This window comes from Serpula lacrymans (assembly GCF_000218685.1).
Source record: "Serpula lacrymans var. lacrymans S7.9 unplaced genomic scaffold SERLAscaffold_3, whole genome shotgun sequence".
Classification (NCBI taxonomy): Eukaryota; Fungi; Basidiomycota; class Agaricomycetes; order Boletales; family Serpulaceae; genus Serpula; species Serpula lacrymans.
In genome coordinates this window covers 405,282-431,677 of record NW_006763292.1, presented here as the reverse complement: position 1 = coordinate 431,677, position 26,396 = coordinate 405,282, and the positions used below count along the sequence as shown (strand labels likewise).

The window sequence follows — 26,396 nt, the reverse complement described above, 5'->3', positions numbered from 1 at the left end:
CCTTGGAGGAGGAACTCCTAAGTCTCAATACTAATGCAGTATATGACACTGTTCCACTTCCGAAGGGAGTAAAACCCATCACATCAAAACCTGTGTTCCGGATCAAGTTTGATCGAAACGGAAACATTAAGAGATACAAACTCCGGATTGTTGCACGAGGTTTTACTCAAAGGGAGGGGATTGATTACCAGGAGGTTTTTGCTCCGGTTGCAAACTTAGAGTCAATCTGAATTATTCTAGCCCTGGCAGCAAAGTACGACCTAGAACTTGATCAAATGGACGTATCCACAGCTTATCTCAATGGAGAACTTGAAGAAAAACTGTACATGCTTCCTCCAAGGGGTGTTCCTATCCAACCTGGATACTGCTGGAGATTGAAGAAATCCATCTACAGGTTAAAACAAGCTGGTTGTACATGGAACAAAACTTTTGATCGCAAGCTCCAGGAGCTCGGTTTCACAAGACTAAATGCAGAAACATGTCTCTATGTATTCCGGGAAAACAAACAAATATGCTTTGTTGTTGCCTATGTAGATGACCTCCTCCTAGGAGCTTCATCCCGAAAATTCATGGATATCACAAAAGCCAAACTCGAATCCATATTCAAAATGCGGGACCTTGGAGAAGCAAAATACATCCTCAGAATAGAAATCCAACGTGATCGTTCAAACAAAACAATATCCCTATTGCAACACCAATACATTGGCACAGTCCTGGAGCGTACTGGAATAAAGAACTGCAAACCAGTATGGACACCAATGGCCCATGGATCAAAACTCCTCGCAAACGCTCCAGGGGAAGATATTGTGCAACATGAGATGCATATTGAAGGGCGCCAAGTGTCATACCTCTCAATTGTAGGCTCCCTCATGTATGTCATGCTCGGAACCTGCCCAGACATTGCCTACGTTGTTGGAATACTAAGCAGACATAGCTCAGCTCCAAGGAGCCATCACTGGGAAGCTGCAAAATGTGTCCTCCGATATCTGAAAGCAACCAGGGATATGGAACTACAATATGATGGCACAGATGTCTCTATGGACATGGATTTCTATGGATAATCAGATGCAGATTGGTCTGGAGACCCAGACACATCTCGATCAACATCAGGGTTTGTCTTTATCACCATCCAAGGAGCAATCTCCTGGACAAGCAAAAGACAAAGCATGGTAGCTTTATCCTCCACGGAGTCAGAGTACATTGGATTGAGCAATGCTGGACAACACCTTGCATGGCCTCAGACATTTTTTGAAGAAATTGGACATGCTCAAAATGGGCCTACAATATTGCACTGTGACAATCAAGCAGCTATTATTCTTACACAAGATCCACAGTTCCGTGCTCACACAAAACACATTCAACGGAAATATCATTTTATCCGAGATGACTTAGTATCAAAGGGAGAGGCAGTAATCAGATATGTTCCTACAGGAGATATGGTTGCCGACATTCTCACTAAACCCCTCACTCACAAAAAACACTGGAAATTCTCTAAAGCTATGGGACTATGGTTGCACTCGAGTGGGAGTGACAAAACCGGATAAACCTGGTCTCTGCTGAAGTGGCCATTGTTCTCCATGGAGCATAGCCACCACTCCATGGAGTCACCATTGTTCTCCTAGGAGCACAATTGTACTCCTAGGAGTCATTATACTGTAGCGAGTAGCACCTCCGACTATAAGTAGTAGGGGGTTTAGTATAGAAATACCTCAGTCTTTTCTATAGCCTCTCGGGCAGCGACTGAGTTTCACATAGTTTTATTAATCCCTTTGTGACCTGGCATCCAAATTATGTCTGGTTTCTGTAAAGGTGAGCTATCAAGGAAATTTTTGATAATGTGTCTGATCTGTACTTATTTCTTTGATTTTATGGCTATTCTACCTCAGGGAGCATTTGTTACTCCTGTTATAATAGCAACAGACAAAACCCAGCCAATTCAGTTCCCAGGCAACAAGTCTGCATATCCAGTGTATCTCACATTAGGCAATATACCCAGCTCTATCAGATGTAAACCCTCTTAGCATGTTTTTGTACTTATCTGTCAGTTAGTAAATTGGCAAAAAAAAAAGCTTGACAGCGGGGGAAAAGATAGGACAAGTTTAGAGATTTTTCCCATTCCCCAGTATTGATGATTCTGATGATTCTGAAGCCACTTAGCCTTAAGAAGTTTAGAAAAAAACCATAAGCGTAAATATATTAACTTGTACAGAATGCCACCATTTATCAGTCCACATCTCATTAAATATACCATCATCCTTGTTTCTGTTTGTGAAAATCCTTGAGGGTCTGTAGACTATGTCTGTTGCATATGCTAGATTGCCCAGCAAAGAAGTGATGGCTTGTAAAGGACTTCTATGGAGTATAAGGTGTTCTCCTTCTAGGCAATCATAAAAGTGTAGATATTTTTAGTGCCATTTAGTCCTTTCAGGAATATTGGAGTCAATGATCTTTAGAAGACTTCTGCTATGGGAAAGCTGGTGTAAAAGTTGCAAGTCAGCTGACATAAATCATAAATCAAAGTGGGGGCAATACTCACTTGAGGAATTGCTAGTAATCTGTCAAGAGATTTCTGGCCAATGCCTTCCTACAATGCCCAATGTGCAAATTTCTTTTAATTCTGTGGAAAATGAAGTCTATTTATTATCTGGAAAATTAGTGTCCATCTCATCATCTTGATGGAACTGGTAAAATCTCTCCCTTCCTTACTTATGAGCATCAAGACCCACACTTATAACCTTGCCAGCATTTTCATTGTGTTCCACTACTTTCTTATCATCATCATCACCATCCAGACTAAAGTGAAAGGAGTGAGGGTGATGTAAACTGCCAGCCTGCATCTCTGGGTCAGAGTTTGGGTTATCCTGGGAGTCACTATCCATTATACTATCATTCAGGAAATTGTAAAATAGTTTGCTATTGAGAAATATATTTTCTGACCCATCTGAGTCAAAGTCTTCTTGGTTATCATTATTTTCATCCAAGTTGACCTTATCAAATACTACCTCTTCAGGGTTCAGGTTGTCTGCCTTAAGTTCTCTCCTGTTTTCTTTCCTATACCAAGCACACATCTCTGACATTGATAGATGAGCATTAACACCTTGTGGTGTTTTCAAAAGTTTTCCATATACAGGACATGTACAATTAGCAATACTTGATAGGTGTGCCATTATTCTCCTTGAACATAAACTACACCATACACAGCCAGTTAGTTCCTCAAAAATCACACCACTTAATATGGAACTGATACTTTTGGTTATCTAGGACTTGTTTGTAAATGTGCTGCCAAGGCACAACACCCTAATTTAATATCCCAAGTTGGAAATACATAGAGATAACACATAAAATTTCCTTGTTCTAATATACACCAGATCAGCTACAGATACTTGAAAAGCCTGAAGAAAATCATTAAAATCCAGCCCAACTTTGAAGACTGGGAGATTGATGGGAGATAACTCTTTACACTGTACTAGAGGGTGCAAATGGTGAGTAGGTAAAGCAGTATATTGGGGGTGTGAGAATGGGTACTGCTCTGAAGAGAACACCCAGCTATCAAATCCTGTGTAGCAACCTCTAGTGCTACTATGTGAGCAACTGCACTGTCAGCTTTTAGTTTAGCAACAGTCTGGGGTGCACTCCTCATAATATTCTCCACATCAAGAAAAATGGGAGTAGCTATATAGAGCTCTATAGCACTATAAGTACCCATAAAGCTGTTATAGTGGTCAAACCTGTTATAGAACCTCTGCCATCTATATGGCCTCATATAGCTCTATAAATGCTCTTATAGATGTTGGAAATTGTTGTGTGGCTGATTGAAAAAAATTCACACACCAACAGGATTTGAACTCTCAACCTGCTAGTCAGCTCTTGGGTGACTAAGCATCCTATAGCCACACATCACATTTATCCACTACACCATGAGGGCTTATAAAATATATTATACAGGTGTTATATATTGACCTTTTATGGACTGAGATTATTTTTTTACTCATTATCACTACTTATCTTTGGATAAATCATTATTCTTATTTTGTGAGTATCAGGGATACAAACTACTATTTCACTAATACAGGCTACATAATTAATTAATACTGTATGATTTATTAGCCCTTTTAAGCACCTTGAACTATATTATAACTATGACCTTCACAGCTATAGAAGTTATATAGGCTGCTATAGGCTATAAGAGCACTTATAGTACCTTGCCTATAATAATATACTTAACTCCAAACACTTCTGGCCTCTTTCTAGTATTGAACAAGTTTATTAGATTAATCCAGAGTTTGAGGGAATTATAGATACTTCTCCCCTTGGTAAAAATTTTGCCTGCTACTGTGCTATAAGAGCTATAAGAGATATGATTGTACTGATTGTATTATAGTTTCTATGAATGTGTTTATATATATAGGTGGTGGCTATATAGCGCTATACAGCAAAAGGGTTTTTCCTGATGCATCTCCATCAATGACCTGGTAATAACATGATTGAAAACTTCGTTGAATTTGTCCTTCCACGCTTGAGTAGGATTAGGTTGTCCCATCCACATTATGTACTACCCTATGTATGTACATTGATATTAATCAAAGAAAGTTGTGATTAGAAAGGGATGCACCAGTACTACTGGCATAAGAAAATCCATTGCATAGCTTCCTTCCCCACAATATTAGGATCCTTTCTATACAGGTACATATTCACCACAAATCTACCCGCTTGTGTTATGCTGTCAGCTGTCTTCAGGACCATATTTGAAATTGTTATCCTTTTGTAAGTTGTACCAGTACTGCATGTTGAAGAGTTCAGCTTACCCATATTGAGGCTTCATATATTTGTGGGATTAGATTTTGACCACTAGAATACTGACAAAGTCGGGGAGCTCCTTCCAGTACCTTTCACCCAGTACCTTTCACCTTTTGGGTGATGTCCCCAAGTGATTGTGAGCGGGAGGCCTTAACAATGAACAATTCCTGCCACTCAGTGCTAGGGTTGATACTTTGAAACCTGAGGGTCAATTTGGATACAGTAGTGATTTGACCTTTTTGAAGGAACTTAGATGTATCTGAACCTAACCTGAACTTCCCATCTGACCCTCTGATAAGACCTGACAGTTCCCCTTGTAAAATTTCACTGAGATTCTCAACCAAAACCTCATGTACAGGCATAGATATGCCCAGTTGCAGGATCCTTTCACATGGTCATATATATAACTGGAAGTAGGGACATAAATACAGTCTACTCACTCACAAAAAACATACACAAAAAAAACATACCTTAAAATGCTGTAGTTGGTTTGTTTGAGCTTGTCCATAAACTCAGGGAGAGTTGATGGCTCAATATAGAATTGCTAGACAAAAAAATCAGATCAGGATTAGGAATGTAACAAGACAATGATTTTTTCACCTTAATATATATGTCCTGAGAATTATGCTTCAAATGCACAATAATTTGCTCAAGGATGGGACAGACTTGATCCTCGGATGGAATAATTGGTGCAGTATAGGTAGACACTGGGATGATCCCAGATTGGTTACAGGAAGTCCCATATGAAAACATTGAAAAAATATCAAACCAAAAATCTCCAATGCTGTTTAAAGAAACATACTAAAAAAACAATGTCTCTATTTTTCAAGTGTTTTCATATATTTTATAATAAAACATAGGAGTTTGCCCCCAGTGAAATTGGTTATGGGACAATGCCAGTGTAACAACCAAGATAAACTCTGGCGCACACAGGAACACACTATAAAGAAAGATGATGAGGGAGTGGCTACCCTTTTAGAATGCAGTGAGTTAGTTGGTATACAACAGGAGGACTCGCTGAGTCCTTCCCCATGATCTATTGGGGTATATATACTGAATACATGTTTGTTTGTACGTATGTACTGTACAGTTGCTAGAAGCAGTGGCTGCTGATGTCATGGGGTCTAGCCCATGTGACCAGCTCCACTGTGTGAGATACTTGTATCTAAAATAAGAATAAAGGCAGCGCCGTGCGAGAAAGGTGGAGTTTGAACTAAAAGGGGAAGTGTCACATGGCACAGTGTGACAATTACAGTACAAGGTTAAAGCGGAGAATGAAAATCAAAGGAAAGGTCCAAAAATGAAAAGTAAAGTAAATGGTCACATGACTGGTCATGTGACTTGGAAAAAGTGAAAGTAAAGTACGAAAAGTAAAGTGTGAGTAGGTACTGGTATGTCAATTGTAACAGCCAGACTAGTTACAGAATGTCCTATATGGTCTCAGATTGGTTATGGCATGTCCCATATGTGGGTTGGGATAATGCTAGATTGGTTATGGGATGGTCTCAGATTGGTTATAGGAAGTCCCATATGTCGGTTAAAATGATATCAGATTGATTACAGGATGTCCCATGTGTGGGGTGTGATGGTCCTAGATCAGTCTTAATCTCACACTTTTTCAGCTACTACATCTGTATGCAATATGCCAATACTGTCTAGGAACCTCTTAGGCTGTTCTGAGTCAACACTCTAAATGAACTGTACTATTGTATCACAATCAGTCTAGAGTCAGTATTTTTTGAGCTAGGAATGGTCTCTGCTGATTCAGTATAAGGGGCCAGCATGGTTTCTGTTAGTATTATACATTCACATTTCTTATATCTTTCTTTCTACCTATGTTTGCAGACTTCATTCTATCCTGTCTGCTTTTCTATCATTACCTAATACATAATTTTCCCATGATTACACCAAAAATTTGTAGATTTCTATTCTAGAGCCTCAGTCTTTTACACACAGACTGAGGTATATTATTTCATTATAGTCACAACAACATTTACTTACATCTACCATAGCATTTAACATTATCTTTACAGGTAGATATCAATACAGTCTTTTACACACAGACTGAGCATTTAACATTATCCTTACAGAGTATATATCAGCTATCAGTTTCATGGTTGAATTATCAAATATAAGACCAAGTAACATATTGTACTGGGAACAAAATATGTTTAACCACTGGGAAATCAGGCACTATCAATGTGTATACACAGTTGCTGAAAACAATATTTTTAGCCAAATCCTATAAGGGACAAAGATTATATGCTGTGTTGCAGTTGTACTTTGGGTTGTACTTACACAAAGAGAATAATTTCATACAGATGACCTACAATGTTTTTGGCAGTTGCATAAAATGCAGCCATCAGTTCTATTATAGGCAATAATCAAGTAACTAATTGATAATCTGATGCTATCTGACCAATTGCCTAAAAAGTCTGAAAGTTTCACAGAGAATATTTGTACTTTGGAGGCCTGAAATTTATGGGTGCAAGAATAAACATATTGTGTGAGGAGATGATTTCCAACATTATTTTCCAACCACAAATAATATGGGAAATGCAAATTATAATGCCTCAAAGTTGTGTCAGTGGGGGTATTTTGGGATATCTCTTGACCTCTGTAAGACCAACCCTCTCTGCATTTGAGACATCCTAGCTTGAACATGGGACATCCTACAACCACTGTGGGATTATCCCATTCTATATTTGGGAAATCCCATAACCACTGTAGGATAGTCCTATCCCATGTTATCCTATAACATATCTGGGACCATCTTATTCTATCTTATATTGAAGATATGCCACTTTGCACATAGGATGTTCCTTTAATTACCAGCAGCCATTTCATCTCCACAATTCAGGAAATCCCATCATTGAACCAGTTTACCTCAACTAGTCTGTTGATTTTCACACTTACTCTTGTCCATCTCTGACACATCCCAATTATGTTATTTGAGTAAAAGGGAGATATTTGACCATAATGGTGGGTGAGAATCAGAAGTGTGTGAACCTTTTTAAGCTCAGACATATTATTTGTATATATATCTTTGTTTGTACCACCACATAATGGCAAATATTCAATGTTTTAACTAACATTCTAGTCATTAGTTCAAAAGTGAAAAAACCCTTTCCATGTGTGGTGTTTCTGTTTTAAATCAGCCATATCTCCATAGCATGTGAACCAAATCATATGACCTATGGGGCAATTTTATAGCCAAGAGTGTGTACAATTTATCACCCCACCAAAGCGAAGTGCAATTCCCAAGCTGTTTGATAGTATACTTCATGCATGACACCCAAAGTCAAGATAGAAAGGGTTTTTGGAGTCACTGTAGTTATGCATGATGGTGGTGGTGGTGGTGTGACTGAATATCAGTGCAATTTCTGTCCTCTCCAGTAAGTAATAAATATCTAGTTTGATTTGGATAATGATAACATAACTTTGAGATGAGATACTTGTGCCTGATGCCTGATGCCTGATACATCTTATGGAATAAACAAAATGTCAACAATGAGTCTTATACATTATACAAACCATAGTGAATGGTGTGCCTCAACTGGCTCCAGCTCTACTACATAAGATACTCAAACCAACGATTTCAAAAAACTGTAACAACCAAGAGTTAGTTACTCTGGCATACACAGAACACACTATAAGGAAGATGATGAGGGAGTGGTTACCCCTTGAGCTGCAGAGAGTTTGTTGGTATACAACAGGAGGACTCGCTGAGGAGTCTCCTGGATCTATTCGGGTATATATACTACTACAGGGTTGTTTGTACATGTGTACTATACAGTTGATAGAGACAGTGGCTGATGATGTCATGGGGCTTAGCCCGCATGGCCAGCTACACTGTGTGAGAGAGTTGTGTCTAAAATAAGAAGAAAGGCAACACGGCGCAAGAAGGAGGAGTTTGGACAAAAGGGGAAGTGCCGCGTGGCACCATGTGTGAAAGCTAAAGTACAAGGTTAGAGCGGAGAATGAATATAAAGGGAAGGTCCGAAAATTGTGTTATCGTAACAAAAACTATATTTGATAAAAGTGGCCCTATGCTTTGAATTGTATCCAACCCTGGATACTGCGGTAGCTGTAGTTGTTATAGGGTAGGAGAAAAAATATGAGACAATGGAAATAATGTAGAGTAGATTGAGACATTAGTTGACAGAGAAAAGGCTGGTTTTTTCTCCATTAATTAACTCTTATGGTAGTTTAAATTAGATACTTATATATCAAAAAGGAACTCCTTGGTATTTTAACAGTATAATATTGCTTGATATATTGCTTCTATATATGGAAATTTAGTGCCAGGTCCATCGACTTAATTAGCCTCATGAGGCCTGGGTGTCATAGAAGCTAATGTAAATTAGAAGCATAGGCTCCATATTGATCACTGCCTTCTATCATAAATATCTTGTATGAGCATCTTCAAACTAATAGCACAGCCACAATTGCAGTGTGTTGCATTGCATCACAGTTGTAGTTACCTCAGCTTTACTGAGGCAGCCAACTGTGGATATATCTACATTTTAATTATAGAATTATCTCACTGATAATTATGTAGAGCATTGAATTTACTTTAGGTACATAATACAGTTTTATCAAGACAACCAACTAGCATTGACTTTACTATGGTGCTTGCCAGCTCACACTCCTGATGTTTGGCTCCAGCGTTACCAAGAGTAGATTGGAAGGAGTTCAAAACAAGCAGACGCATGTGGACAAAACAAATAAGTGTGAAAAACCACATATTTTGATCAACTTTATCAACACCTCATCTTATAAACATGATTTGTTCGCCATCCAAGACATTGACCATCCTGTCCTTGAGCCATTGGTTATACCTCTAAGGAAGGCAAGTCCATTGAGTAAGTATGTCCATCATTATGTGTTTAGTGAGACAAGGAACTTGGCGGTGCACAGAATGTTTGGGGAAAGCAGAGTATTGTATGTCGTGCTGCAGGGATGCTCACCAGAGGTTACCATTTCATAGAATTGAGCGATGGAAGGGCACACATTTTGAACCTTCTTGGCTTTATAGAGCCAGCTTGGTAATCCATCTGGGCCACACTAGGAAACCATGCCTAGGACATGATGACAACCACAGTCTAGCAGAGACAACTTGCCAGAGGGTGATTCCTGGGGGGACAGTACCTGGGACAATTTTCCAGGTGCCCCATCAGATGATGAAGAAGCAGAATTATGGGAAGATGAAGAAGTAATCATGATGGGTGTCATGCCCAAAAGGACTAGCTCCACTGATATCAATGGCAACACAATGATGCTTCTGGTAGACAAATCCAGTGTGCATCATTTTCCCATAAGATGGTGTAGCTGTCCCAATGCTGCTTGCTTGGACATTCAGCTCTTGTCCAATGGGTTGTACCTGTCAAGTCAGAAGAAGCCTCAATCAGCATTCACATTTTCTTTGCTTGATGACTTCTTAATTAATAACAAGGAATGTTATACTTCTGCAATGACTTTCTATTCAAGACATGGCAGTTGACAAACAGTGCATTCCTGCACAAGGTCCCAGTTTGTCCCTCAGTTCTAGACTTCCCAGCAACCTCAAATGATATTTTCCCCCTCTAGAATAGATATCAGGAGTTCATGAGGGTGTCCCAGCAGTGGAGACATTTGAAATATATGTGTTGGCATGGATTTGCACACCAACCCAGCTGTCACCCTTCCCCTGGGTCTTTAGCATTGTTCTTCCTGGCTTACCCTCAGCCAAGTATCAATGTCTTGCTTGATTGGAAGCATGACCCCCTCGCACTATGAGCAATTGCCAAAATAGCAAATTGTTACAGTCTAACACTATAGATGCAAATGGAAAACTTTCACCAGTGTGCTCCAAGATTGAACAAAAAATCAAAAGGTAAAAATATAATTGTTTGGTCTTTATCTATTTTTCACTGCTAGTCTTTGTGGGATTGCATTTCCCTGTTGCACAAAGGGAAAGATACATGGCAGCTCTGGAATAGCCAAAATTATCTGCAGCAGTTAAAGAATAGGCTTACTGTAATTATGATGTTACAGCCTAGAATGGGATGGTTTGGCTCATTCTAAAAAGGAATAGTTATGCAATATTAGACCCATTGTTTACCTTTTTACTCCTAATTATGGTCCAGCAAAGGAAAAATCCAGCTGCATTTATTGCAACAGAGAACAAGAAAATAGAGTTGTCTGAGGAACCGCAGCTTGGTGTAAGGAATCAAATTTTCTATTGCATTCCCGCCATGTCATAGTTATCCAACCCATTCCCCATTACTCCTCTCACCATTGGATTAGAAGTTACGGCTAGTATTCTTTTACTCTTATCTTTCTTTCTCTTTTTTTCCTTTTACACTTGTATTCTATTATACTTATAATGTAGGGGACTACTCTGCCATTCCCAAGAAGATATCTCAATGGCATAACTCTGACCGAGAGCTGTGTGCAGGGATACTTTGGTAAGAGATTAATCTGATACAGAATGTGACTCAGCACCTTCCCATGGGGTTGCTGATCCAGTCAATCTTACATCCCTTACCAAGGACTTTTCCCGCACAATTAGTAATTATGATAGATCATACCACTTTTTTTTTTTCTTATTGGCTAGTTATCTGATCAGACCACTTTCTTATTTCTTTCTTCTTTCAGTCTGATCTTTATGATTATATACTTGATGTATTATTTCCTCAGTTCAATATTAGTTTGGATTTGCGCCTATACCAATACTCTGCAGTAACTCCACTTAGCTTCATTGTCTTATCAACAAGAATCTGACCCAATATTGGTTTTGTTATATAGCTTTGTATTAGTTGCCTGACAGAATATTGAACTCATTACTTTTGAATCCTCTTCCTGAAGCACCACCCTTCAAAAGTCTATCTCACTACACCTTAAAAGACTGTTGTTGCCTCTGTACCAGTCTAAACCCTCATTGTCACCCTTTACGCATCTCCATTATCCTGTTCTCCCCATCCCTACCAAATTCCATACCCCAGACACAGAAGATACAGTCAAGCAGATCATTTAGTTGTATCAAGACTTATCTGTGTTGTCTTCTTCTCTCCATCCCATTGAAGAATTTGTCCTTGACATAAACAACACTATTGCCCTCACCCAATCCATCTTTTACCATTCCGCCATCTGTAGGAGAAATACTAGGAGCCTCAAGGAAGTTCTCCAATGTCTCAGATAAGGCACGGAGAGAACTTTTAATATTCATATTTCTGCATCACAGGCAGGTTTTGTTGATCAATTACTTTGAAGTCCTAGTACGCCTGGGTTATTAGAACACCCAGAGAGTCAAGCTTCTGAAAGGTGAAGCAAGTGCACAGAAAAGAAATTTGAATATAATCTTGCAAAACTTCATTCCTTCTATCCTTGAATTCTATTGTATTTGCCCCATTTTGTTTCCTATCATTCTTGGCCGTCTTTTCCCTTACAGTTTTGTACATCCTTTACCTTGTGGTGTCTTGTTGATAAAGTGTTTGGTATGGGATAGCTACCAAAGCTTCTTTATCCTAGGGTTACTGGAAGTTTACAACCTAAGCTAGACAATGGGTAATAACCTAGGTCGTTCGTGGGGTGGAAGTTAATTATCTCTTTTGTTGTGAGTCTGTCAATAGTCCTCGTGCTCTGGAAGACTAATATGACAATGGTAGATATGTCCTCGGTGATATAAAGGACAAGTGGTAGTATGTGAATAGAAGTGATAGTCCTCACTTGTTAAGAGGCTAATAGGATAAAGATAATAGTGTCCTACACTTGATAAAGGACAAGCTATGATACACTGATGGTCAATAAAAGGGTGAAGCAATACTTGACTATGCTTCAGTGACTAACTGCAGATGAGCTTACACCAGATCAATAGATGACTGATATAAGTTTGAGATAGACTATAGAATACTAGAGCTACTTGTGGCAAATAATAAACAATCACAGACTGTAACCACACTTGGACTACTGTTATCTGTGACAGACGTGACTTGATGACTAAGCTTCCTAGGGTGGGCAATATCTCTTGTATGCTTCCTAGGCGAAAGCTAGTTGACTTTTGAGTGGTTGTCCACTTATGTGGGGACTGCTTGTAAGTAAAAGCTTTTTTTTTATTGGGTGGAAAGTTGGCCTCCTTATATACCTTTTGGCTATAGGGGCTCCTTCCTAGTTGGTAATTACAAATGGTAGTACCAAAATATCTAATGGAAATTCAAAAGGCCAGAATCATCTATTGGGAATCTAGATAATTCTAGAGTGGTCTTTTTGAGACTAAGAATAGAAAAGCAATTTGAAAATGTGGAGTAAAATATGACTCAGTCAGGCACAGTGTTCTATTTATAAGAAACAAATGCCAATTCAGCCTTCTCCACAGTAAAACAAGAATTTCGAAGAAATTCCTTATTTGGAAGCCCTCCAAAAGTATCCAGACTGATAGGGGCGTGAAAGTATTACCTACTCCCCCAAAACCGGAGTGATTGGTGAAGTGGTTGTTGAGAAAAAGGCAGATCATGTCGTGGGAAATTCACTTTCCCTTTTTCAGAAACTGACCATGTGCAAGCCATATGGTCAGATTTCAGTGTGGCTGCCAGTGGCTGACAGTAAGTGTGATACAAGCATTCTTGTTTGGTTCATATCTCCAGAAGTAGCAGTCATCAAAATATAAAACTTTGTGACATAGTATTTTGGAATGTGTGCTTTAAGATGAGGTACTTTTTGCAGGGTACAATATGTCATGGAATGCCATGTCCATACATGAAACATTTTTCATGTATGACAGCGGCATTGTCTTAAGGAAACAGCCCAACGAAGCACCCACTTACAATATCCCAAATTTGTTCTTTACCAGCAACTACTATGATATCTATTCTGCCTCACTGGTTCATTACCAACCCATTGAATACTTCTGCATTAGCAACAACCTCAACTACCTAATATGATTTTGCTGTACCCTCTACCTCCCCCACATTGGAGACCTTGACGTATTTGGACCATGTTTTGGTCTCCAACAAAGTACTTCTGTTATCATAGTCACACACACTACCAAAGACCATATTTGAAGAGTTGTGGCTTGTCTAGCTCGATTCAATTAGCTCATTGCAACAGCACAAGAAAAGCATCATCACAAAAAAGACTATACCTCCGAGATAGACAACATCCAGTATCTTTCAAACTATGTGGAAAACTACTACTGGATATTAGAGATCCTTATCCTGTTTGTTGTGAACCAGCAGACAGACCACCACAAACACTTTATTGTTTATCATTAATTGCAGTCAATGAACTTATACCTACTTGCAATATTCATCCTCATACCAAGATTGACGAGAAAAAGTATTGCTCATACCTCTTTTGGAGCAACTCTTTATACTTGATGCAGAAAGGATAGAGACAGAGACAGGAAGTTTGTTAGAGAATATAGTGGGAATGGATGCAGACACAGAAACAGAGGCAGACTCAGAAGACAAAAGGTTTTTAGTAGACGTGGAAGAGAGTAGACTTCCTAACTGTTTTAAATATTGGAAAAATCAGGCAGAAGGTAGATTAACGGACAATTTTGTTCATGATCCTGACTTTGATTGAATAAACTTGCATTTCTAACTCTTTCAAACTGGAGCCTTACCAAGAACCTCACTCCCTTGTCACTCCCAAAGCACCTCCCCTACAATCTTAGCTAAAGCCCTAGAGCCAGACAACTTGTATCAATCTGCAAGACCGGAAGACTCCCCCCCCCACCTCAGGATCCATTGCCTGAAAACCCCGCATCCAATAACTGGTTTGATTGAGAGTCTTTAGACTCAAACCCAATCAAGCAGAAAAAATGTCTGATGAACCAAACCACAGTAGTAAAGCTGTTCTTGCCTCCCCTTCATTTCAATTCATCGGCAAAAAGGAAATTTATGTTGATTGCAAGGATGCACTAGCTAATTACTTCTTCACATATCCCAAAAGTTTTGAAACCGACTCCCTCTAAAATCCTCTTTGTGTTATCCCGCATCTCATCCAACAAAGCCAATGATGCCTGCCACACTTGGAAGGCAAACTTCAACAACAAAACTATCAAATTCCTAGACCCCCACCTCAAGTTGAAGATAGAGATTGTGCTTCACAGCTATGAACAAAGAAATATGATGGTTGATGCATACTCTGGTCAACTCAAATTGAAATTCATGAAAGCAGGATTACTTCCTGATGCAGAAGAAAGCCATCCATTTGTTCATAGCATCCTTTGTGATCACATTTTGCAATAAAAAAACCTCCCCACTATGTACCTAGAGTGGAAAGCAGCAGCCAGGAAATGGGAACAACAGAATGAAGAACTTATCCTGGAAAGGAGAAAAACCACCATAGCAAAGAGTGCCACTACCTCAGTACCAACAGTATCAACCACATTATCTCCAGAGTCAAAACTATGCCCCACTACCACAGAATCAACAAGCAGTACTGCATACAGAGACACAAAGACCACAGTATATCCAACAACAATTGTATTATGCACTACCCCAAAGGCCACTGCGCCAGAATATACTACACATGTATACCATGAACATCTTGGACTGCAGCATCTGGTGATAAAAATGGCTTTCTATTTACTTTTACAGTCACAAACTTGGCTTATCAATGGAACTTGGTAAAACTCAGATTGATAATGTCTTTGATGAGCACATCATATCAGAATCTGGCATAACAACATCCCACACCAGTATACCCATTGAAATCCACCACTAACATCCCACACACCAGACAGGCAGTTTGCCTATGGGGCTATCCCAAATTTCACCACTTAAACAAAAAACCAACCAACTATGGCAACAACATAATATGGCATTCACCAGACAGAACACATTAGAACAAGCGCTAGCAACCACCTCACAGCATATCAACACAACAGTCCAAAATCCACAACCAATATCCACCACACAAGCAGCTCAACCACAGATAACACAGATAACCCAAATAATGACTAAAATGATCAGACCCCATCACTCTATGGTGACTATCAAAAGGTGAAGACCCAGCCACAATAATCCACCAATTTGAACTATCAATCCCTGATGCATGGATGTTAGATCAGAAACTATGTAGATTCAGGTTGCGGTGCACAGTAGGTAGCAAAGTAAATGAGTGGTTCTCAAACCTAAACACATCAAACAAAATGACTTGGGAAATATATTCCTTATAACCTATAATACAGCATGGCCCCCACCAGCAGCAGTAAGACTAACCAAGACACAGCAGAAGGAAAAACTGAGGGCAGTGAGGCTAGAGGAGGATAAGATAGGCAAATTAATAAGAAACAGAAGAGAAAGCAACTTTAGCCACATTATATGGGCTAAAAAGTTACCAAAAATTGTGCTGAGATATGGAGACGCAATGTGCAGATTCCTAGAGGACTTAACAGATACTATACCAGAAGTGCTAAAAGTCCAATTAGCACTTCAATACATGTCCTGGACAGACTTTGTCAACAATATCACAGATATTTTGCTAGAATACATTGCCAGAGCAAAAGCAAAGGCATTAGCAGACAACTTTGTGCACACCAATGCACAAAAGACTGTGTATTGCAATGCAGGTGCAAACACAAGCAGATAGCACCACATAATTACACAGTTGTGCCACCATGTCTAGACCCAACCCATCTCACCATACAGCAGCATCAGCCACCAACACCACCATGCTCACTATTGCAGATGCAACCATATTGCCAACAGCAAGTCCAGCTATGCACGAGACTGACAAACCACTTCCCAAAATGAAGGCAAGGGATAAAGTCATCTATGGCAAGCTAGCATAGATGTAAGAGGGTGGAAGTAAGTGATAGTGTCTGCAAATAGTGTTGATTCAAAGAGGGGTGGAATGGAAAACGCAAAAGAGAAGAAAAGAGATAAAAATAGAGAAAAATAGTCACTGACACAAAATGGAAGTAACAATGACAAAGACAAGGTGACCAGACAGCAGAGCCAGACAGACACCCAGTGTTGACACATTGCCAGCACTGGATAGTAGTGTGCCTGCAAGTGCATGCAAGTAACCTGGAAAGGTAAGCAGGAAGCAGGAAAGACTCACTTGCCAAATAAGAGCCAGCAGAGCCACAAATTGGCTAGAAGATAGGAAGATAGAAAGGGGAAACGTACATAAACATTCTATAGAATAAGTTCCACTACATTTTAATAATGATCACATATATTATCATTGTTTAGAACAATTGCCAGCTCACTCCCATTATCTCAAAACCAGCTCCGTCCAACTTTATTCACTAGCTACTCAGTGAAATAGTATAGTCTTATGTAATTGTGCTTATCTTGCCTCATGTTAGCTCATGTACCTGTACCTAGGGATGCCAAAGTTCAGTTCAGGCAAACAGTTCTGAACCAAGGACCGCTGAACCAAACCCTAGGTCCAGGTTCAGTTCAGTCTGGTTCTTAATGTCTGACATCAGTTCAAACCTGTTCAAATCAATGAACTTCAACACCACCACCACCGCTGCCACCACCTCCTCTCCACCACCATCACTACATTGCACCACCACCGTTGCTGCCTTTCCACCACCACCACCACCTCCTCCTCCTCACACCATTGCCACTGCCACCTCTCCTCCCCCCCCCCCCCACCTCCTCCTTGCACTGCCGCCCCTTCCTCCTTGCACCACCTCCACCACCACCTCCTTGCATTGTTGCTGCCTTATCACCACCACCACTCCTCCACCACCACCATCACAGTCACACCACTTGAGGGAGGACCCTGGCAATATGTTGATGCATTGTCTAGATCCTCCCTCAAGTGTCCACCTCTGGTATTACCCCCTGTCCCCATGCATTTGCCATATATGACAAGTGCATATTTTATAGAACTTTATTTGCTACAAGAGCATCTCAATTTCTGGTTTGAGGAAATGGTTCAGCATAAGAGCAAGGAGTTTAGCGACACTTACTATTGATGGGTGATTTCCATGCATGTGGTCTTCTTTATCTGGTTGAAGGAGAAGATAGAAGGGGCTGTGTTATTGCAACCACAAGCAAAAATCCATGGCATGAAGGAGAATAACAATAAGCTATGAGCCATGGTAAGTAAATTAAGTGAAGGAGAAGTACATAAATATTGGCCAGGAAGTGACTTGGGTTTTACCACACAAAATGACTTTGCAGTTGGAATGGAGGTTCTACAAAATGAAAAACTGAAAAACTTCATTGCTAGAAGTGTGTGAGGATACTACATCTACAAGGGAAAGCAACGATAAATGGGACTGGTCCAAAGTTGGGGACAATATTGTGCACACACAATGGAAGGGTGCAAAGGAGCTAAGTGTGCTTGGGAAGGGACACAGACTGCTGTATTGACATACCAGCACCTACTTATGCTTCACTTTTGTACTTTTACTTTTTATTTTCCAAATCACGTGATGATTGACTTTACTTTACATTTTGGACTTTTTATAGCCACATGACCAGTGTCTGTAACAACCAAGAGTTAGTTTACTCTGGCGCACAACTCAGACAAGCAAAAGAATAATGAGTGGGAGTGGTTACCCCTTAGGTAGGACCGAGTTAGTTTGGGGTAAACAACAGGAGGACTTGCTGAGGGGTCTCCTTGATTTATTAGGGTATATATACTACTACAGGGTTTGTTTGTATATGTGTACTATACAGTTAATAGAAGCAGTGGCTGATGTTGTCATGGGGCACAGCCTGTGTGACCAGCTCCACTACGTGAGAGAGTTGTATCTAATAAAGGAAAAGGCAGTGTAGCGCAAGAAAGAGGAGTTTGAACAAAAGGGAAAAGTGCCGAATGGCACAGTGTGTGAAAACTACAGAAAAAGGTTAAAGAGGAGAATGAAAATTAAAGGTCCAAAAATTGTGTTATTGTAACAGTGTCTAGACTCATCATGTGACCAGTCCCATACTAGACATCAGACTTTGAACTTTATTTACAACTGTACAGTACCTCATGTATTTTAGTATATGTATTAGAGCAATAAATGGGGAGGGACTCAGCAAGTCCTCTTCTAGTGTCTACCATCATTAGTATAACAAGTTCCCTCTCTTAATAAGTTGTACACTTCCTTTCCTCCATTGAGTTGTTGTTGTGGTTGTGCTCCAGTGCCCCAAGACTGTATCTTGTTGGTGTTGTCACACTATTCCTATATCATTTAGTATTGGTTGTGTTCTCTATTATTTTGCCTCTGTAGCTCCTTTATTTACCTTTGTTTACAAAACTTTGAGCAGTACTGCAAAGTCCAATGCTTCCTATTCTCTAGTTACTCACATTGGACTCTAGTTTCCAGTCTCTGATTGCTCTCAGCAAGTGGCTAGACACTTCCCTTAAGCTTTGTTCTCAATAGGATCTTGTGTAGGTGCATGTGGGAACCATTTGATGGTAGAATAGGTTGTATGTCCTCTTTTTCAGCAAGTTATTGGGCTTGTGAAGATAGAGTAGATTGTGTATTCTCTCTGTTGGCAAGTTGTTGGGCTTGTGCCACTTTTAAAGGTGAGAATCAGTACAATGATCAAGTGAATCTGGTAAAACTTACCTTTGAGAGCAACTGCTCTTTTCTTATTCTTTTCTTTTGTGGTAATAGCCTTTGTGACTTGATTGATCTTGCTTTTGATAGCCCACTGACCATAGCAACAATTCAGTTGCTTTATTGCTGCAAATAAAGTAGCTCTATCATCACTGAGATGCTTCCAGTGAGGAAAAGGATTGCAGAGGAATGAGTGTGAGCAGATGAGATGGAAATTATTGAGGAGTAGTTTAAACATGCATTCTGCCTGGAAAACAGGGGCAGGTAGCCGGTGATAAGAAGGACCAACCTTCAAGGCCCATTACTTTACCTGAAGTCCTGTAAGGCATTTTTTGAGCATGTTTAAGAGCCTCTTTTAATAGGGATGGAGGTAGAGGAGGGCCAAATATTTTGTGCTTCAGAGCTTTAAAGAGAGAAATTCTAATACTGTTGTAGGGGATTGGGTCAGAGAGGTGCTATAGTTTGGTCTATACCACCAAGAGCAGAAGCAGAGTCCAACGTGTTGTCACTGCCTTGACAAAAACTACACAGAAATGAATGCCACGCAGTGAGGCAATCACTCAATGAATATTCACCATCTGATAGATGCTATTGATAGTAACCTGCAGGGTAAGTCTGGTTTTTGTGAGTGCTGAGAAAATAAACCAATTTTGGTTCTATTCCCAGCTCACTTCCTGCTACCTGCTATTGTGCCTCTAAGCATTGTATATTTGTTTGCTTTCCTCACCTTTAGTGCTGGAATTTTGCCCTTTGCTTTTTAATTGCTAGGCTTTCCACATACATTATTCAAACTCTACTTTTATCTTCACTTTCTTGTGCTGCTCTGCTTCTCCTCATTTTAAGATACAACTCTCTCACGCAGTGGAGCTGGTCACACGGGCTGTGCCCTATGATGCCATCAGCCACCACTTTTTATCAACTATATAATACACATGTACAAATGGTCTACAGTAGTATATATACCCCAATAAATCAAGGAGACTTCTCAAAGAGTCCTCCTGTTATTTACCCATAACAAACTCGGTCCTACTCTCAGGGAGATTTTCCTCTCCTTCACTTACCCCTCTTTGCTTGCCCTTTTTGTGCACCAGAGTATACAAGCTTTGGTCACAGTTTGTGCCTAGCATGACAAGGTATTGAAGGTATGTTGTGTCTCATAGTAGAATAGCAGTACTAACTTTTCAGGACTCCAGATGGATATGGAGCATTCACACCTCCAGATCTTATCCAGCAAATTGTGGCCTTCCAGCTTAGCAACTCAGATACTGTCTGAAAGCACACTGACTGCCTTTATTTCTAGGTCCCTCATCTCTGCAGCCTATACCCTTTGGTGAGTATTCTTTTGAGTTGGCACATTTGTTTGTGACTTTACCTGTGTGTTTTCTAAAGTATTAAATAGTGTCACAACTAAGATCACCGGGTTCTCATGTATGGAACCCACTCCTTCCACAGGCTTTTGGGCCAATTCTTCCAGGATCAGCAGCAGTCCATAAAAGATTGCTGCCTTGTCACCTCCTATTAGTACCACAAGTATCTGGGATATCCCAGCCAGTGTGTGGACCCAGCTATTGAGCTGAAAGCCACAAGCAACTTTTTTCCAGTGCTAAAATGTGGGTATACCTTGATTATTTCTTGAATTAATGTTTTTTGTTCTAAATGATAGCTGTTTCTTCTTGTTATTACAGTAGGTGAACAATTAGACAGGTGTAACATGTTAAGACACATGTAATTTTGAATATTTGCTCTTGATTTTTTGGTTGAACATGCTATATACACTGTGGTTATACTATAATATGCCAAAGGACAGCATATCTTATGCCATGCCAAGGCTCGGGATGTACAGATCACCATGGAAAATTGGTTTAAATGGGGGGCCCCTGTGAGCCACCCTTATTTCAGACAAGACTAGTGGAGCCCAGCCAAAAGCCCAGATTTTTAAATTGAAATAAGGAGATAAAAATTGGTAAAAAAAAATTGAGAAGTACATATACATTGTGATAGTTTGTTGACAAGTTCTCAGATTTTACATATTGCAAGTTTTCACACCACCATTGAGATCACTCTGTCAATCTATAATTGCAATAATTTGCAATACCATAGAGTACTACCTCAAGCGCACTCTACATCACTGTGATATCATGTGCACTTGCAGCACTGTCTGTAAACCTGGTCTATGGATGAGTCCAATCCTTCAATGAAAGGAAGGTGATGGTGTGATTGCAACCAGTACTGCAATTGACTTAGCTTGCTACTGTAGAAGGTCAATACTTCACTGAACTGATTAGAGTAATATAGAGGTCAGAAGACTTGATTCTTGCCACTACCTAATGTGGCTACATGTACAATAGTGGCAACTACTACTGGATACTGTACTCTAACAAACCCCCTAAGTCAAGACACTATAGAATAAATAGAAACAAAGTAGAGTATTGTCACTTACAATTGTAGTGACCTTCTGGACTTGTACTATCCATTGACTATGGCTTCATTGGCGATTCTCTCACCAGTATCTGCAAACCTCCTCTTGGTCTGATGTGTCATTTAGCCACCCATGTCAGTATTCCCTCCACGCAGACTCATAAGTCTGCTGGCTCAGGGTGGAATCAAGAACAGGCTTATCTGACCCTAATATCCCTATCACAACTGTTATTGGCTGAAAGAAAGCCTCATAGGTCAGTCTATAATGGGTGCTTTTTATGTCCTCCTGCATGTACTCGCAGTTCAACTGCTTGCACAAAGCTAAGGCAATTGAACATGTGTTCCTACATTTCTATCTGAGTGGCTGTGTAGCTTAGTAATCAACAAAGTCTATGGAATAGTCTGCATCCAAAGTGAGGACAAAAACCGTAGTACAGGAATCTCCCTAAGTGAGTCACATGTGGGGACACTGCGGGCATTGGCTTATTTAAGCCCAGTTTATATCCTGAAAATATGGGAGTTCTGGGTTCTGATGGTAGAAAAAAGCTAAAATTGAATGTTTTCAGGATATAAGCTGGGCTTAAATAAGCCAATGCCCGCAGTGGGACAAAAAGACACATCGTGTCCATATTGCCGTGTCTGCCGAAGCAATCCAACTCAATGTCACTCAGTCCTGTAAATATGGCCAATCTACCTTTGTATTTTTGCCTTGCACCAGGCTTTGAACTGTAGTACTTCACTCAATATGATTGATTTTCCTTCCAGTGTAGCATCAAATATTCAGAGAGAGCCTGTATAATATGCATGAGTCGAATGAAAGTGTTGGTTTACCTGTTCCTGTAGCGGTCACAAAACAGCACATTCCTGCCATCAATAAGGCTCCCAATTACTTCTAGTTGGTAGTCATGTATCATGGGGCATCCAGGTATCAATAATTAAATTAAGTATATGGCCTTCATACTGCTGGTTGTGAGTTGTTGGAATACTACCTTGGTTGGAAATGAAGCGGAGAAAAATATTGGGGACTAAGATTAAAGCAAAAGTTTTGCAGATTTACTATTCATGAGTATTGTACCATTAAGTGGTGGTGGATATATATACAACCTGTAGGCAAAACAGGTTGTTGTATGTTCATTTCAATGTTCAACATTAACGAACTTGTGGTAGTGCTGCCGCTCCATGTGACAATACCATTTTTGGAAGGCATGCCGTGGATGCCGCATTTATTTGGCTGCTTGATGGGAAGAGATTCCCATACAACAGTTACTTGGGCGCATTTGGAAGCAGACCATTGATAGGAGGAACGACTGTCTTCCTCCTAAATGGTATGCCTAGGAGAGACTATCTATGGAATGGATTGCATCCTCTAACAGGGAGCTCTTGCTGGGGTCAAATGGAGGCTGTGTGTGCTATTATTGACACCAATTAGGGAGCTCCCTTATTTTAGAGCAGATCATATTTCCAAGATATGATCGACTGTCATCATTATGCTGAATGAGGTCAGCAAGGGAGACTAAGGCTGCACTGTTCATAGCTAGAGCCTTAGCAATTCTGTCCCCGCTGAGGTATGTTGTCTCTCCTTTGTATTAGTTGCATCTCCAACATCAGCAAAAGGACCCAAACATGACAAGCCGTGACGGTTAATTACTGTCGTACACAGCATTGATGCAACCAAATAAGGTAGTGCCACGTTGATGTTGTGATTGAGATGGAGTGATCATTGAGCACTATTGAGTGTCTGGATAGTGTCTGGCTGGTCATCTCTTCACAGCTGTAAGGGGTGAAATATCATGTAATGTATCTATTGTTCTTTCATAGTAATCAATTATATTGCCAGTATTAAGCCGAGATAGAAAAGTGGAGAAAAGGCTGGATACAAAGATACAGGAAGGCAGAAAAGATACCTCGGCACAGTGAACGAGTACTATACATTGGTGCAAAACCCTCTACATCCAACACTTCTTCATCTCCAAGCTCGTCCTCGCCATAACACTCCTGTGCTCCCTCATCTTCTATAACCTCAGCCTCTTCCTCGTTGTTCTCTCCCTCCAACTCTTGCTCCTCATCACTCTCTTCTTCGGTGTCCCAGCTCTTGCTTGTCTCTATGCCATCATCATCCTCGCCCTCAATCTGTGCTGGCTCGTTCTTGTGGTCTGTCGAACTGTGGGGCTCTTTCTGGAGGAAAGAGTCCCACTCTCTTGTTGCCTTGTGCCCAACACCACTGCCTCGATACTGCATGAACATGTCACGGTCTACAAAACTGTGGGACATATTGGTAGAATTTCAGTACTAGTAGTTCAAGCAATAAAAATGTCCTTACATATTAACATCAAAAAAAGCCCAGTCTTCATTAGTTTCATTTGGTTGTCGTGTGATTGATGGGGGTAAGTATTCATCTGTGCGACCATATGCAAATGCCGGAATGAGATGGATGCCTCGAATCACGACGTCAGGATCAAGAAATCCAAATGTGCCAGGTTCAAGCCCATCCATAAAGCCAACTCGGTGCCAATGTTTTGCTGCCCACCCAGTGGGTGTACTTGTGTTGCATGCAAACCAACGTACCAAAAGTACATCCATTCGCTGCGGCTTCGAGAGTTTGGACTGACCACTGTGATGTTTGACATTTATGTGGAAATTTTTGATGACCCTAGCGTACCAGTATGGGTGGGGTTCCTTGGTCTCATCTGGGTCTTCATGGGCAAGAACCATAATGTCAGGGTGTGTCCGAGGATTAATTGAATCTTGTTCACGCCGTAGATCATAAGTGGTATAATTCAAATGTAGCACTTGGTGCCAGTAGAGTTTGTTCTTGAGGATTTTTACGGTGTCATGTTGCTTGTCAGTATAGAAAATCTCATCACCCTTGTATGTTACACCAAGGAGTCGTCTTGAGCCCATTTTTTCTTTTCTTTTGGCAAGTGAATTTTGACCACTGATTCTTGCCAGCCATTTTCTTCATGAAAGGGATTTTCTCGGTCCTACAGATATTTGTCAAGGAGTTTATGTTCATGAGTGGGGTTGAAACCATCAAGGTCACTAGGATCAAATAGAGGATCACAAAGACAGGCTGCTAGTTGTGTAAGCTCTGCTGCTAACTTTGTTGATGTCCCTGTGTATCGCCATGCCATGAGAATGCCACAGCTAGGATTTGTGAATGGCAAGAAAAGGTGCTCTGGTGGAATTTCTGATGGCAACAGACCAAAGACCCTTTGCTGAGGCAGCACAGCTTATTCTGTCATGTCTGCTTTGAGGTTTGGAGCATCACATATAGCGTCCAGTGACATGCCACTTTCTGGGGTTGAGGATGGCTGACCCAAGTATATACGATACAGACTCAATGAATCTGGTTTCATCTCAATATTCTCTGAGGGAATTTCATCCATGTCCTCACTAGATTTAAGACCTTGGGGACTTTGGGAATGTGGAATTTGGTGTTCAGATGTGTGAGGAGAGGGGTGCATATAGTTGGTTTGAGTGTCTTGTCTTCTTTGAGTGACGGTTGGTGGTAAAAAATCAACATATTGTCTTGGTAAGCGAACTGGTCTGCCTGAACAAGTTGTGTGTATAGTCTGGAGCTGCAAACATTCTTCAGGTTGTGAGCTATCAGGCTGCCCTTGAACTTGAATATCACTTTGCTAGATAACATACAATTAGTGAGAAAGGTAGTGACACAAGAAAACACAATTAATAACATACCTCTTGGACAGCATGGTGATCGAGTACTAGACTATCTGAAATGATCTTTTCAAATTCTTCAGCTCGCTTCAACCTCTTCCTTTCTTTTCTTAGCATTTCCCTCTCTTCATCTTCATCTCGTGAGTGCTTGGTATTTGTTGGAATTGTCAAGGTCAAAGCCTGGGCCTTGTTAGACAACATTGTGCAATTGAGTGTTGACATCCAAGGGCTGGTAGCTCAGTTGGTTAGAGCACCACCATATATAGGCAGGAGGTCTTATTGTGTTATATATCATGCATTATTTCACTTTTTATGTTATTTTTGCAGTGATATCCTCATATGTTCCAGAATACATGATAAGGGTATACCTACCCATAATTATGGTGTTATAATTGTTCAGACACACTTATGTGTTGTCTGGGAAGGCCTGCATATCTTTCAAAGGCTCCCAGAGCATCTGTATGTCTAATTCTAGGCCAGATGTCAATTTATGCATAATTGCAAACATACTGTAAGATCAATATATCCTGCCAATCATGGTGTTCAGTCAAGCCTGTTTATGCTTGGGAACAATTCCCATCACTACAGCAAGCCTCCATGAGCTAATTCTCCCCCAGAAATTGGAAAACAAACATATGTTTATATGTCAAAAAAACATAACATTGGATTTTACAATCTATTCCCAATGTGAATTGATCCTATATTCACTGAGAATAGTAGTTAGTATGTTGGCTCCACATGCTTTACATAAATTAGCCTGAGAAATATTAAGTAGGGCAGTAAATAGATTTGTTTTAAAATAGGGGTTATATCAGCATATCCAAAAGCAGATATGTTTTGGGTGGTAGTGCGGAAACTTACCATAAAGGGACAGTATATATCCTTATTTGGGAGACTCTTCTTTGATGTAGTGATGGAGAGGCTCACAGTGAGGTTATGATAGCACAGAAGTTTACCATAAAGGGATGATTTATATCCATATTTGGGACATTCTTCTGGA

At 40.2% G+C, this 26,396-nt stretch overlaps 4 protein-coding genes across 4 annotated transcripts; 1 reads left to right on the top strand and 3 right to left on the bottom strand.

Annotated features, from left to right (window-relative positions):
• Positions 1–9,773: 9,773 nt before the first annotated feature.
• Positions 9,774–10,020, bottom strand: SERLADRAFT_434087 (uncharacterized protein; the record flags this gene model as incomplete). Its single annotated transcript, XM_007314351.1, has 2 exons — positions 9,774–9,878; positions 9,949–10,020. The coding sequence occupies 2 exons, from the start codon at positions 10,018–10,020 to the stop codon at positions 9,774–9,776; spliced, it is 177 nt and encodes a 58-aa protein (XP_007314413.1).
• Positions 10,021–16,224: 6,204 nt separating this feature from the next.
• On the top strand, positions 16,225–16,576 carry SERLADRAFT_434086 (uncharacterized protein; the record flags this gene model as incomplete). The annotated part of the gene is made up of 2 exons (XM_007314350.1): positions 16,225–16,340; positions 16,393–16,576. The coding sequence occupies 2 exons, from the start codon at positions 16,225–16,227 to the stop codon at positions 16,574–16,576; spliced, it is 300 nt and encodes a 99-aa protein (XP_007314412.1).
• Positions 16,577–23,557: 6,981 nt separating this feature from the next.
• SERLADRAFT_434085 (uncharacterized protein) lies at positions 23,558–24,619 on the bottom strand (the record flags this gene model as incomplete). Its single annotated transcript, XM_007314349.1, has 2 exons — positions 23,558–23,978; positions 24,039–24,619. The coding sequence occupies 2 exons, from the start codon at positions 24,617–24,619 to the stop codon at positions 23,558–23,560; spliced, it is 1,002 nt and encodes a 333-aa protein (XP_007314411.1).
• A 329-nt stretch (positions 24,620–24,948) lies between these two features.
• Positions 24,949–25,597, bottom strand: SERLADRAFT_434084 (uncharacterized protein; the record flags this gene model as incomplete). Its single annotated transcript, XM_007314348.1, has 2 exons — positions 24,949–25,356; positions 25,418–25,597. 2 exons carry the CDS (start codon positions 25,595–25,597, stop codon positions 24,949–24,951), a joined length of 588 nt encoding a protein of 195 aa, XP_007314410.1.
• Between the last annotated feature and the right edge of the window lie 799 nt (positions 25,598–26,396).